We start from the raw sequence: 12,982 nt of genomic DNA on the forward strand, positions 1-12,982 counted from the left end.
ACGTGAAAAACTTTCGTTGGACGAATTTTCTTGTAAACTTCATATTTACTGAGATATCGCACTTTGACGCACTAATGAGCAACCCTGTATAAAGTAGACGGTTTATCGCGAATATTGCGATTTATTTTTATGTTCTCTGCATATAAGCAGCGTAAATACGTAAATTCATAATAAAATTGACGCAAAACGTGCTTACAGTGTTAATAAATCCTTTCAAATTAAGAACTCTTAAAATATTGCTAAGATGGTTGACCAAGATTATCGATTAATTTCCATAATGTTTATCAATTTTTTTGTCAGCAATTGTTCTAGGTAATAAGTATTACTTCCGGAAATTTGATTACTTAGTTTTTGGTTATTTATGTATTTAATCATCAAAAATATTTCTTGATTGCATTAATTGTTTTATTTTCAAAAATTTTTCTGAAGGACCTATACATATGTGTGTAGAGGAATCCGTTATACTAATAATGCCAATTCTGGATCGTTTCGTATTTTGAGCTTCATGCTACTTTATCCAGCAGGTCATTACAATGGTTTCTGTAGTTATTTCGATCTATATCAACGGACTGACTATATAAATTGATTCTCAGTTCCGTGAATTCTATTGCTATTGAAAATGTATAGATTATGTTTTTGAAAACTCTCTGTATTTCATCAAAAGAGATATATTTGCCATTAGGTTTTTAGGGCGTGGTGAATTAGAATGTCTTTCAGATGTTTCGCAAGCACGAATAATTACATCTTGAGACGTGGTTATATTACCGCTACCGAAGAATCGCATCAATTCAGTAGAAGCTTTTGAGCACAGCAGCCCTGAAAAGGAAAGCCACTCATATTTGCAAAGCGTCATGAAAACAATTCTAATTTACGACGTTTTTATTTTTATTAATCTGTCCACTGTTTTCGCACCAGCGATACACACCAGGCATACTATTAAGCGATACATTCTTTTACTAAAATATTCTCCAAAAAGGACTTCATTTTAGGTTCGAAGCAATTTACAATTACGATTAGAAGCTTAATTCTATTTTTTTATTGAAAATGATTTTTTTGTTATCAAGTAATAATACCAGTTATCAAGCAATAAGGCTGACGCATAACAACACACATACAATTTCAAGATTTCCAGATGCTTTGCATTAAGTAAAATAAAATAAAAACCATTGAAATATCGGCAATGATGTAAATCAAAGTTAATGTTAATATTTATCTTTGCGCAAGAAGAACCAGCTATTGAAATTCCATTTCCATTTCACGATTATATTGGAAGATCCCTTTCAGAGTATAGTAGCGTAGGTTTCCAGAAAAACGACGGAGGCGTGCATCTGAATATTGCTTAAATGCAGAAGCAGCATAGTGGAAAATGAGAACTAAATATTTAAACTGAATTTTTATGAAACTTTAATGTTTGCGACACCATGCATAAACCGCCGCTAGTCGCGATTATGTTGAACTGAAAATTGAAAGAATCATGGAATATTTTCTTTGGTTTTCACGCTATTTCAGAGACAATATTAATTAACATATCTGATCCAACTCACTCAGCTATTTCATTTCTTTCTATAATTCAATTTGGGAATTAATTATCAAAGTTCTCAACCTGTCTTGTTTAAAGCATATTCTTCCTATATTCTCGCGAAATTCCCTCATTTATATTGCAAACAATAAAGTTGAAATGTATTAATTAGATTAGAGGAAGCCGAGAACCAGAAAATAATAAGCATCTGTGCCATTGTTTGTAGCAGCTTATTGAACCTTGTAGATATTCTAAATTCATGTATTCCCTGTTTCGTCGGATTTGACTTTAGTGAATTTGCGAAATGGATTTCTATGAATATGAATGAAGGGTTGTATCTCCCTTATTGATTAATATCTGTTTAATGTAGATATTTTGAATGAACCAATTCCAAGGCGATGCTTCGAAAGTAATATAATAAATAAATATAGTATTAAGATTATACATTTTTATAATTTTTGACTGAGACTTCCAGTGCTGTCCAAACAGATTAAAACTTTTTATTCAATAATTTTCATAGCAAAAGTTTACTATTTTTAACATCTCATTACGTGGTGAGCTACAACATTAATTTTAAGTGATAAAATCGGTTAGTTACAATATAGGTTTCTTCGCTTGAATTGTCTATAATACCAAACACAAGTTTGTGATTTTGTTATCCGTAAGCGGTGGTGGAATTTTGGAAAGTTGCTTTCTATATCTACACTTAGAATAAGTTATTTTAATTGATCAGTAATATTATCATTTACAAATAGAGCGTGTTTCTGTTTCTACAGCAATCTGAAAACATTAATTTTCTGATTTGACTTACTTATGAAAACAAAAGCAAATTTTTACGTATACTTTTTATTATTTTAGGTATCGTTCTTTTCCTTGAAATGCGTTTATGAAATTTTCTTTACTTCAAATGGGGATCCGGTCTAGCTCCGTTGAAATAATTTTTTTTGAAACACTATCATTTGTAGAAGTTCTTTTTAAACTAAACTTTGCCATTATCAGCTTATTGATAAATTAAGCTTTCATTTGCCTGTTGGTTGTCCCAAAAAGTTGGAAACAGTAGTATATTAATATGGGTTCAAAGGATAGCTAAAGAAATTATCTGAAATCAAAACATAATTTTAATAATTACAGATAGCACTTTTGGTTGCAAATAATTCAACGAAAATTATCTATGATTGGTGAAGAAAAGAATATGTCGCATAAAAATTCAAATAACTATCCTTTAGGCCCACTGTTAGTTTTTTATAAAGATTTAATGTGAACGTACGCCCAAATCTCAACAGCCTCTTCCCGTCTATGCTGAGAATAGTTTGAAAAATTCACCGTTAAAAAATATTTCGCTTTTATTCTGCGACATCTTGGGCAGCACCCTATGCGCAATCATTAATTTCTTATTATGTACTTACTTAATGAAACATTGACACCCACCATTCCAACCCTTCCAACTAACTACTGTACGAACTCACAAACATGACAAAAATTTCGGAAAGACTAATCCACTTACAGACAAAATGGACATACAACCCCCACAACTGGACCATACTGAATCCCCTTTGCCTGACAAGACCGACAAAACACTCCCGTTTTCGTTCCCCAACAGACACTTTACTAGAACTCCTACAAACGCAACTGAACTAAGGACTAAGATCTGTTTGTTTTGTAAGCCAAGAATTTTATTTTAATTTTTTTTATAGTTGATTAATTTATACGAGTGTTAGGAATAGGAGTTAATTTTAGAATAAGCTAGGCTAAGACACATATGTACTAAACAAGGGCAGAAAGACCGATTGGGTCGATAGCCTTTTTCTGTAGGAAATAAAGATTAGTTATATATATATATATATATACAATATATACATATATACATATATATATGAAACATTGAATTTTCACCTGTAACCTTCTTAAATCATAACATATTCAAGTGTCTCAAGATCGCCTTCAGAATATGAATGATCATAACTTTCAATCATCAAATACAACTATGTGAGAGATTTTTAATGTCAGTAGACTAATAGAACAATATTTAATCAATGCCTATTTGCATGATGTTGGCGATTACCATCTAAGGTCTTTTTCATTCGTTCAAAGTATTTTTGTATATTGACACGGTTTTTCTTTCTATTATCGACAGTTGGCTGTTTTTTCGAGAAGAAATCACATCGGTGGCATGATGAAAAATATCCTCATCTGTATGTACACTTAAGTACTCTTAAACTGAATCAATTGGATAAACATTAGATTGAAATGTACAGCTGACAATTAACGGTTACGGTTGAGCAAACCTATTGACCCACACGGCAGGTTTTTCCATGCTCCTAATAAATATTTCGGACATGTGATCTATATTCATCGCCCGCACACCTTTTCAAAATTATTATCATCAACCGTCCAAATTCTCCTTGAAAAGAATTTCGTAGTTCCGCGATTATCATGCAGACCGCGTCCAGCTTTGGAAAGTTATGTTTAGTAATGGGACCTATAAAAGCTGACCCCAACACTTTTTTCTTATCAGTCTATCATCGTTGAAAATATCATAAACAATTAGACATGGCAGTTAAGGTACGTACTTATAGGTAGTTAAATCAAAGTGCTTGTGATCAATCGATAAGTGATATTTGTGGCTTAATTGGGAATTTTAAAATTTTCAGTGATTTCAGTCTTTAGTGATATAGGCTAGTTTTCATAGCTTTCAACCTATAAACTTAAATCGGGTTTGAAGTTTAAATCAGTCGTGTAAAAGTACAAAACCACATGCCTAAGGGTGGTTTTCGATATGTGAATATTGAAAATGTCTAGGCAATGTTCATACATGTTATCGAGGTTCATTCAAATAGTATAGTTGTAAATTTAGATTCGAGCATCGTGTTTTAAGAATTCTATCTGGTTCTTTTAACGGGAAGCAGTTATGTCAAAATCTATGAAAGAAAATCCTAGTTGGTATTTCTCATGTGAACTTCCAAGGCATCTTATCGTTTGCAATTACATTAGATGTAATAACGAAGGAAATATGTGAAACAATTTTGCTTCTGGTTAAATTTTGACATAAAATATACGGCACGGATCTCACTATTCTTTCTTGGATGTGCACGACTTCATTATCATACAATAAAATTATTTTTATTTCCGCTTTTGAAAAATACTTTTGATACTGAGGCAGATAATGAACTGAAATAACTACTGACTTGGGCTAGTCCTATCATAAAAATTATTTTTATATACAATAAAGCTGAACATGTCTGAACTTTTCGCTGAATTGCCACAATTTCACTTTTAATAGACTTCAAGAACGACATGTAAGTTTTGTGATATTTTAATTGGAAACCGTGCTTTATTTCAGTTTATCATCTTTGCTGCTTTCGTGGCAACTGCCAGGGGTGGAGTGCTAGCTAACCCTACTATAGTAGCAGCCCCCCAGGTTCTCGCTAAAGTATCTGACGCCACCTACGACCCGAACCCTCAATACTCCTTTGCTTACGACGTGCAAGACAGTTTAACCGGAGACAGTAAAAGCCAAATTGAAAGCAGAAATGGAGATATCGTGCAGGGACAATACAGTGTGGCTGACCCTGACGGCACCAGGAGAATTGTCGACTATACCGCTGATCCCATCAATGGTTTCAATGCTGTAGTGAGGAAAGCCCCACTAGCTGTTGCTGCTCCAGTTGTAGCCCGAGCTGTAGCCCCAGTTGCTGTTGCTCCCATTGCTCCAGTCGCTCCAGTTGTAGCTGCCAGAGCTGTAGCTGCTCCTTTCTATGGTCAGCCGGCCTACGCTAGAGCAGCTCCTCTGATCTCTGCACCTGCTCCACTTGCTTATTCTGCTTATCCAGCTCCAGTAGCGAGATTAGCGTCGCCACTTAACTACGTTGTTTAAATCACGATATGGCTGTCAATAATGTAAATATGTTGTTCTGTAGATAAATTGTTAGTATTTTTGTCATTAAAGATTTGAATTTGAATGAAACTTGAATTTTATTTTACGGGGTCACGTGTTGTTGCGACTTAAAATAATTGTTTTCAATTACACTTATAGTGATTAAAAAACAAAGAAATATAACTCAAGCGTAATTGCCTTAAAATAATTAAACTCAGGTTGAAACGAACGCTGAAAGTGAACATTCTGACCAAAATATTAAAATGTAATATACGCTATATATATATATCCGTTTCTTACTCACATTATAATACCATTAGAAATTCCCTTTGGTGCTTGATAGCAAACCATTACAAATTGATGCGCAAAGATTAAGATTATTTCCAGACATGTTAGCTTCGAACCGTTACCATATTTTAAATTATTATGCGGTATTTATATAAACTTGATATTATCCAAAGTCATGAGTGATTCTGGTACTAACGTGAAATTGTTAATTATTAGTTGAGTAAAGACCCGTAAACATTTATAATGTTGAAATACATGTGAAATAAACACATTTATATAGCTAAACATACATTTAATAACAATAAAGTTTACGGGAATGCTAACACGAGCACTTGAGTATTGCCAATTATATTAATGAAAGCTGTTTTAATTGCAATTCGTTCAACAAACTGAAACGACAAGTATTTCTATAGATTTTAAGTTAAAGCAAACATCTAAAATTTTACTCTAAATAAGCAGGGTTTTTATTTATAAATTAAATATTTTTGCCAAACGGATTGAGGGCGAAGCATTTGGACAAATACTTAAAGCAATCTTGGGTTGCTGTCTACCGGAAAATATTTAATTCAAAATTTCAACCAGACGAAAAACTAGATAATACTTTTTATTTATTTGTTTATTTTTGCTTATTTTACTTTTATTTATTATTGATCGTAATGCTATAGCCTAATTAATTGACGACTACTGAAACTAAATTTAGCAAAGTCTCATCAAAATGAATGACTACATACATTGTAATTTTGAAATGTATTACCATAAGATAGTAACCACTTGTTATAATATCTGTTCCCAGATAACTGTATAACAGTTCTTTATTTTTCTGCAAAAGGTGAAAAACACCATATGCAAATACAGATTTTTTAAGTTTAGTATGCTTCAAACTCATAGTTTTTCCTTGCGAACGCAAACACACACAAATAGTCCTTATTCCTGAAGACGTCGAGCAAATCGATCTTCCTGCTCTTAAACGTATTAACTATATTTGAGGGTATTTGCGGATTTGTATTATTATTTCTATAGATCTATGTGAAGAATATGATTGGCTGGTTGAATGTGTTATTTACTTTTATTGGATGCATCTGCTCTCAGCATGTTATTCCGTATTCCAGCAGATGTCTACACTTGGTTTGCATATTTTGGTGTCTGTTGTAATTGTCGATCAAAAGAGTTTTTCCCTCCCAATTACATTCATTCTGACGATTTTCAGTTTTTGACCTAAAATTGTGCTATGAAATTGTCTTTCTTCTTTTTGATTCTTCAATTCTTCAACCTGGTTCTGGTTTGTCTGCTGTTGTCGTCAGGTAGTTGTATTTAGTTTGGTGGTTACGTAAGAGCAGCGGAATTTTCGTTGCGTTTGCGGTTAGTCTCCATTCGTTCAGCCATGCCTCTAAACGTATCCATTTTTGTTACTGGTTGGTCCCTCAGCGATTGAAGGTTTTTAACAGCGTTTGATGTTGCTCTGTCATGCATAGTCAGTGCAGTGTCGTCAGTGCATTGTAGTATGAAGGTAGATTCAATCGGATTTATATCGACCAGGCCGTGGTTATGTGTTAATTTTTTTATATTTTATTTGGTGTTGTCCAGAAGGCTCCTAATTAAGAAACGTATATGCTTTACAAGTACCTAGCATTAAGTAGGTAAAGTTTAGATTACAGTCTTTTCTGCCTTGAAGGCCCTATTACAGTATTTTCTGCCTTGAAGGCCTTATTAATGTCCATCAAAATATATGATGTTTTTCTGTTTCGAGATGTGTTGTTTGTACGTCATCAGATGATACAAAAAGAAGGTGGGTTAGTTAGTTTGAGTGCTTATGTTTAAAACCGAATTCGTATAATGGTATATGTTTTCCAGTTAATTGTAGTTGTCTATTTTCAATAGCAATTATTTTACTCAGCACTAGGATGGTAGCTTTTTGTTTTTGACGTCTAGGATGGTTTCGATAATGGACATTATTCCTTTGTGTTCTCCAAGCGTCTAGTATAGTGTTATTGATGATAGATTTGTTAATTTAAGATTCAAAATGCGATTTATATTTCTCAGTACTTCTTCTATGGTCTCCTGCAGCAGTGAAATTTTTGTATATATGCATGAGCTTCTTCCTATCATACGGGGGTAGGACTCAGGTCAAAGTCAGGAGGTCAACTCGTTGCAGAGGCGTGTTCTGTGTGTTCGTTAAAATAACTTCGGTATCAGCCATTAAATCAATTCCAGGTTTGGTTATCGAAGTTTGAGGTAATGAAATATGTAAACCTCTCTTCAAAATATTCGGTATGGGTGTCCTCTTTGTCCTTGTTTCCAAATATGTAGTTCTTTGCTCCGATAGTTTTGTTTTGAGAGTTTTTGTGAGTCCTGTTCAATCTCTTCACATGTCTCCAGATTTTATCATGTTTCTTTTGACCTAACGGTTTGGGAACATTTCTGCTGATTAATCTATTTAATTCGACGTCTTACAGGTGTACGGTCTGTTCATTTTTCTTTTGCGTTTCATCAGTCGTAGTTGGAATTTAAGTAAGGCATCACCGTCCGAACATGTTGCACATGATCATTTGCAAGCAAACCCGGACTTTCATATTCATGTTTGTCAATTATTCGTGGCAAATGAACGATCAAATAGTTAACAAATATGTATTCTAAATTTGTGAGATGTTTAATGCTTTTATTAGATCAGGATGCGTTTTTCCCAAAATTGTAATGGTTTTTTTTTAACGATAGAGTAGGGTTTTTGAGGAATTTTTACATTTTGAATAACTTTCATATTGCCGGCTCACACAAACCGTGGGCCAGTATTATGTCGGAATTTCTAAGCTGATAAATGTTAGCCTTTTATTGTGTAGGGAATTTCCTGCTATACATTATTATATTGCGAACACAGGTATTTTACATTACATGCTTTAAATTAACAGTATTTTGGTGGCTTCAATTTAATTATTTTGGCTTCAAATGACCTAAATTTCAGTTTTCTTTTGTGAAACATCTAAATAGACCGACACTTTAAAAACGCTAACGAATATTTCCAATTTGTTTAGCAATCTCTGACTCTTCATTGTGTTTCAATTAAATTTAGGAAACTTTTTAAGCTGATCTTTTTGTTCTTAAAAAGATTTTGTCAAATACCAATAATTTTTAGATGGTTTTGTTGTCCCCACATATCCACACGTGGGTTACTCGTAATATTTTTATATGGTTTCCACTTGATAGAAAACGTATTTGTTATTTACATATCTGCAAGTAGTTATCATGCAGCAATATCACGATTTTATTTTTAGAGAAAATTATATTTGTTTTAGTTCCTTTCCTTTAACTTGCAATAGAGTGTAAAATTTCTATCAAATTTCGATCAATATATGTTGTTCACAGACTTGTTGAAAACACACTCTGTTGTATGTAGTTGCGAAGGGTTTTGTTTTTTTATAATGCACAATGTTTTGTGCGGCACTGAACATATTTTTATTTAAAGGTTTGAAGCTAAATCAATGGTTTTCCAACTGGCGTTCTTCAATAAGGTTTGATTTAATTTCCATAGCCTTTTCACTGCGTAATTCCGATATGTTGCTCCTTGATCGATGTGAACACACAGAGCTGTAAATTATGTAGGACATATTTGTAGAAACTTTTTGTCATCAAATTAAGTTTTTTAGTATTTTCAATTCGGTTTGCAAAAACTTGTTTGATGAATTGGATACCGAAAAATTTTTAATAGAATTTCTATACCCTTTTCTGAACGCTATTGCAGACATGCCAAAAATGTGAAGATATTCACTATAAAGTCGAAATCGTAGAATATTGGAAAAGTGAAATAGAAAAATAGGAATGTTAAACTAATTAGTAACAATAATTTAGATTAGGAAATATAGCAATAAAACCTGTAGTTCTGGAACAATTTAGCTCCATGTCTACACAGCAAATTTTTATGAGCATACTTTTTGACAATACATGATCTTTTTGCAAATATATCTAGATAACGACAATTTTGCCTGGTGCCTGAAAAATAATAACTTATTTACTTCGATGTTTTGTATTCATATAAACCTAAATAACAGTAGGTGCAAATACTTAAATATTTAAAAAAATTGCTGATTTAAAATAAAATAGAAATGTCATCCTCCAACATTCAAGCACTATTACATGCGAAGCAAAGATGATAATACGGAATAATTTAGAATTTGTTCCAATAGCGACATTCATACTATAGCAATTAATCAACTAAAAGATTATTGTCCAAACGTTTAAAATGGTTTGTGTAAAGCATAAATAAAACTGTTTTAGTGCTCGATTTTTCTGCTATTATTTGTTTAAAATTTTATATCATTGCATTGTTTTATGATCGGAATTTCCAATTAAACCTTTCAAATTAGCAATATTTACTATTACAATTGAGTAAGCAAAAATGTACTGAAAAAGTGCTATAACACAAATCATTGGATGGGGGTTATTTGCAAATCGATTTCTGCCTAGGTGCATTTTAATTCCATTGAGGATAGATGGATTGACTTTTATTATTTCACTAATTATAGTGTCTGAAAATTGTAGCGAATTCTCCAACATTCATCACGATAGCTTGCTAATAAATATTATCCACATATTTGATTAAAATTTTAAATGTCTGGGCGTTTTAAGCATTCCTCTGAAGGACAATTCATTACATTCATATTTTCAAAGGCTAAAATTCGATGACAAAATCATACCTCCCAGGCTCTCATGCTCCCAAGATGAATCTATTTTCAGCTCCGTTTCCTCGAAAAGTGTAAATAATCGGCGGTTCTTTCTGACACTTTTCAAATATATCATGGATTTTTGGGTACAAATGGTTTTCTTCATGGGTTCATGCTAGCAAGCAAGTTTAATTTCGATGTTTCAGGTTATTAATAAACAAACGGCAATACTTTTCTTAATTTTCCTCAAACATTATAAGAGCTTATTTATCTCCTTTACAGAAAGTACATTCGCGCAAGAAAATTCTAAAGTCTAGTCTTAAATGTTTTTGAGTTTCTAATGCATGAGACTTTCACATCTAATATGGCTACGAAATATGATAAAGTTTCTTCTTCCAGAAATATTGCTTATATAATAACACGTATCCTACCTTCTATAGCAAAAATTAGTGTTTGTATCATTATGAAAATAAGTATTACTGTTAGAGGCTAAAAGGTCGAAAGTATAAAATGAAGAAAACCATAGCAAACTAATTGTGTAGAATTATTATGGCTCTCTTTAAACCTAACGTTAAATATAACAATATAAAATTAGTTTCAGTGAAACTCTGAATCCAAAGTTGAGTTTATTTAGTTGGTTCTCAATGCCGTTAAAAAAGTATTTAATTTTACTGAACTCCCTATACTGACTTCCCCACGCATCTAGATACAAATATATTTCCTACTTTCCCTTCTACTGCTAAAAGCGGCGAAATATGAAGGAAAATCACTTGACATAGCAAAAATATGGAGACATGCAGCAGAGCGTGAACCCCCCTATTGTATATGGTGACAACTTCTTATGATTAACCCTTGCATTTCATGTTCTAAAACTTCATATAAGAAACTGTAAACCAATTTCAAGCGTTAATATATTTATTCAAAACAATAATACTTTAGACATTTTAACAACACATCTATCCTGCAATCAATGGAGCAGCAATTGCTCTGGCAACGAGAGGAGCAGCAGGGGCCACTGGGGCAGCTACAAGTGGGGCAGCTACTGCCACTGGAGCTTTTCTGACTACAGCATTGAAACCATTCACCGGGTCTGCAGTGTAGTCCACAATTCGTCTAGTGCCTGCAAAGAGCAAAAGTATATTTTTCCACAGTTCCTTTTGCCCCTTGAAATCAACTTTTGACTGTTGACATGAAACTAAATAGAAAATTGCAGAACTAACAACATTGGTGACTTTACCGTTTTTACCAAATTAAATGAAAATTATGTATTCTATTCGGAAGATAAGCATATTGAAGATTTTACCACCTGATTTGATATGTGTTGTCCACTTTTCAATTMATTTTATTAGAACTGAGCAAATTGATACTATATGATGTTTTTAATTAAATAATAACTGTTGAGTTGCAAACTTKTYRGCCTGACTTAGTACTCAGCAAACCATGTGTTGCCTTAAGATTGAATGAAAAATGTAGGTCTCTTGATGAATGAATCTTTGAAARTCTTTGGGTACATTCATTCTACATATTTAGTTCACATATTCTCTTTTTTACTTCCAAAATTATGGCTTTTACTGAATTTTCTTATCTTTGCATAGWACAAGGGTGTCAAACTCAMGGCCTACATGATTTCTCTTTTATGGTTCATATAACCAAACACTTGCCCGATTTACATTTATTAATACAAGGCATGGATCAGATCATTACGAACACGTTTGACATAATTAAAGCATTCAAATGTAAACTATTTCTTTGGTAAAATCAAGTAAAAAATAATAAAGATATAACGCACTTTCCAACGTGCAACAAGAACAAATCTAGTTTAGAAGATACTGCGTCGTATCAAAAATACCTAGAGAAAATTTTAATTAAGTAATTTAATTAATTTTAATAAAATTTAAATGCGGTTTAAAGATTTTAATTCTTTGGAAGACAAATTTTGTTTGTTTTCTTCGATTTTCTCAATAAAAATATCATCATTTCTCATCTTTATCGCTCTTAAAATGTACACTTTATTTCGATTCGTTTATTCGCTCTTGTATCCCATCCGATATTTGCTATTCATCAGGTCTATCCGCTCTTTATTCCCATTTCCGAACGTTTTGTGCCATTGCGAATATTGCAGCGGCATCGCTTCGTCGCCATTCTCACTTACCTCTTCGGCTTAAGAGATCTATTCAGCTTATATAAGGCGTATTCCGCTTCACTTATGAATTGTACTTATATTACCGAACATTATGAATATATCCCGTATATCTGCTATTACATTGTAATTGTTATTGTCAGATTTAAGTAATTTAATTGCTTATTCACCCAAATTAATAGTTTTTTAGTCAATTTGAACATTTGAGCGAATAATTTCGCGTTTAAATGTTTTATTAAAGCTTTAGTATATAAACTTGCTATTTACCAATTGATAAATTAGGCAAAATTCGTATAATTAGACTTAATGAACTGATGAAATCGTGACTTCTTCTAGAAACCTCGTGACATAATCAATACTCGATTGGAATATAGGTAATAGTGCGAAGGCGAAAGGAATTTTGATATAACAGTCGCAGAAAATTAACAAGCAGGAAAGTAACCACGCAGATGTTGATTGATCATTGAACAATTAAATACATTTTCTATAAATATTTGCTTTGAAGACTG

General features: G+C 32.6%; 3 protein-coding genes across 8 annotated transcripts in view; 2 read left to right on the forward strand and 1 right to left on the reverse strand.

Moving 5' to 3' along the window:
- The window catches only part of LOC109533899 (disks large 1 tumor suppressor protein), a 476,297-nt gene that overhangs the window by 284,994 nt on the left and 178,321 nt on the right, over nucleotides 1–12,982 (forward strand). The window lies entirely within an intron of this gene.
- LOC109535554 (larval cuticle protein A2B) lies at nucleotides 4,013–5,483 on the forward strand. Its single transcript, XM_048670219.1, has 2 exons — nucleotides 4,013–4,081; nucleotides 4,860–5,483. Exons 1-2 carry the CDS (start codon nucleotides 4,070–4,072, stop codon nucleotides 5,391–5,393), a joined length of 546 nt encoding a protein of 181 aa, XP_048526176.1. The 5' UTR covers nucleotides 4,013–4,069; the 3' UTR covers nucleotides 5,394–5,483.
- LOC109534931 (larval cuticle protein A2B) overlaps nucleotides 11,231–12,982 on the reverse strand; it is a 13,547-nt gene continuing 11,795 nt past the window's right edge. The window contains exon 3 of the mRNA XM_048670220.1: nucleotides 11,231–11,453. Within this exon, the coding sequence (XP_048526177.1) occupies nucleotides 11,290–11,453 (164 nt within the window). The 3' untranslated portion in view covers nucleotides 11,231–11,289. The remainder of the gene's footprint in view (nucleotides 11,454–12,982) is intronic.

This window comes from Dendroctonus ponderosae, unplaced genomic scaffold, assembly GCF_020466585.1.
Source record: "Dendroctonus ponderosae isolate FM_Combo_2020 unplaced genomic scaffold, Dpon_F_20191213v2 Dpon_F_20191213_1, whole genome shotgun sequence".
Classification (NCBI taxonomy): Eukaryota; Metazoa; Arthropoda; class Insecta; order Coleoptera; family Curculionidae; genus Dendroctonus; species Dendroctonus ponderosae.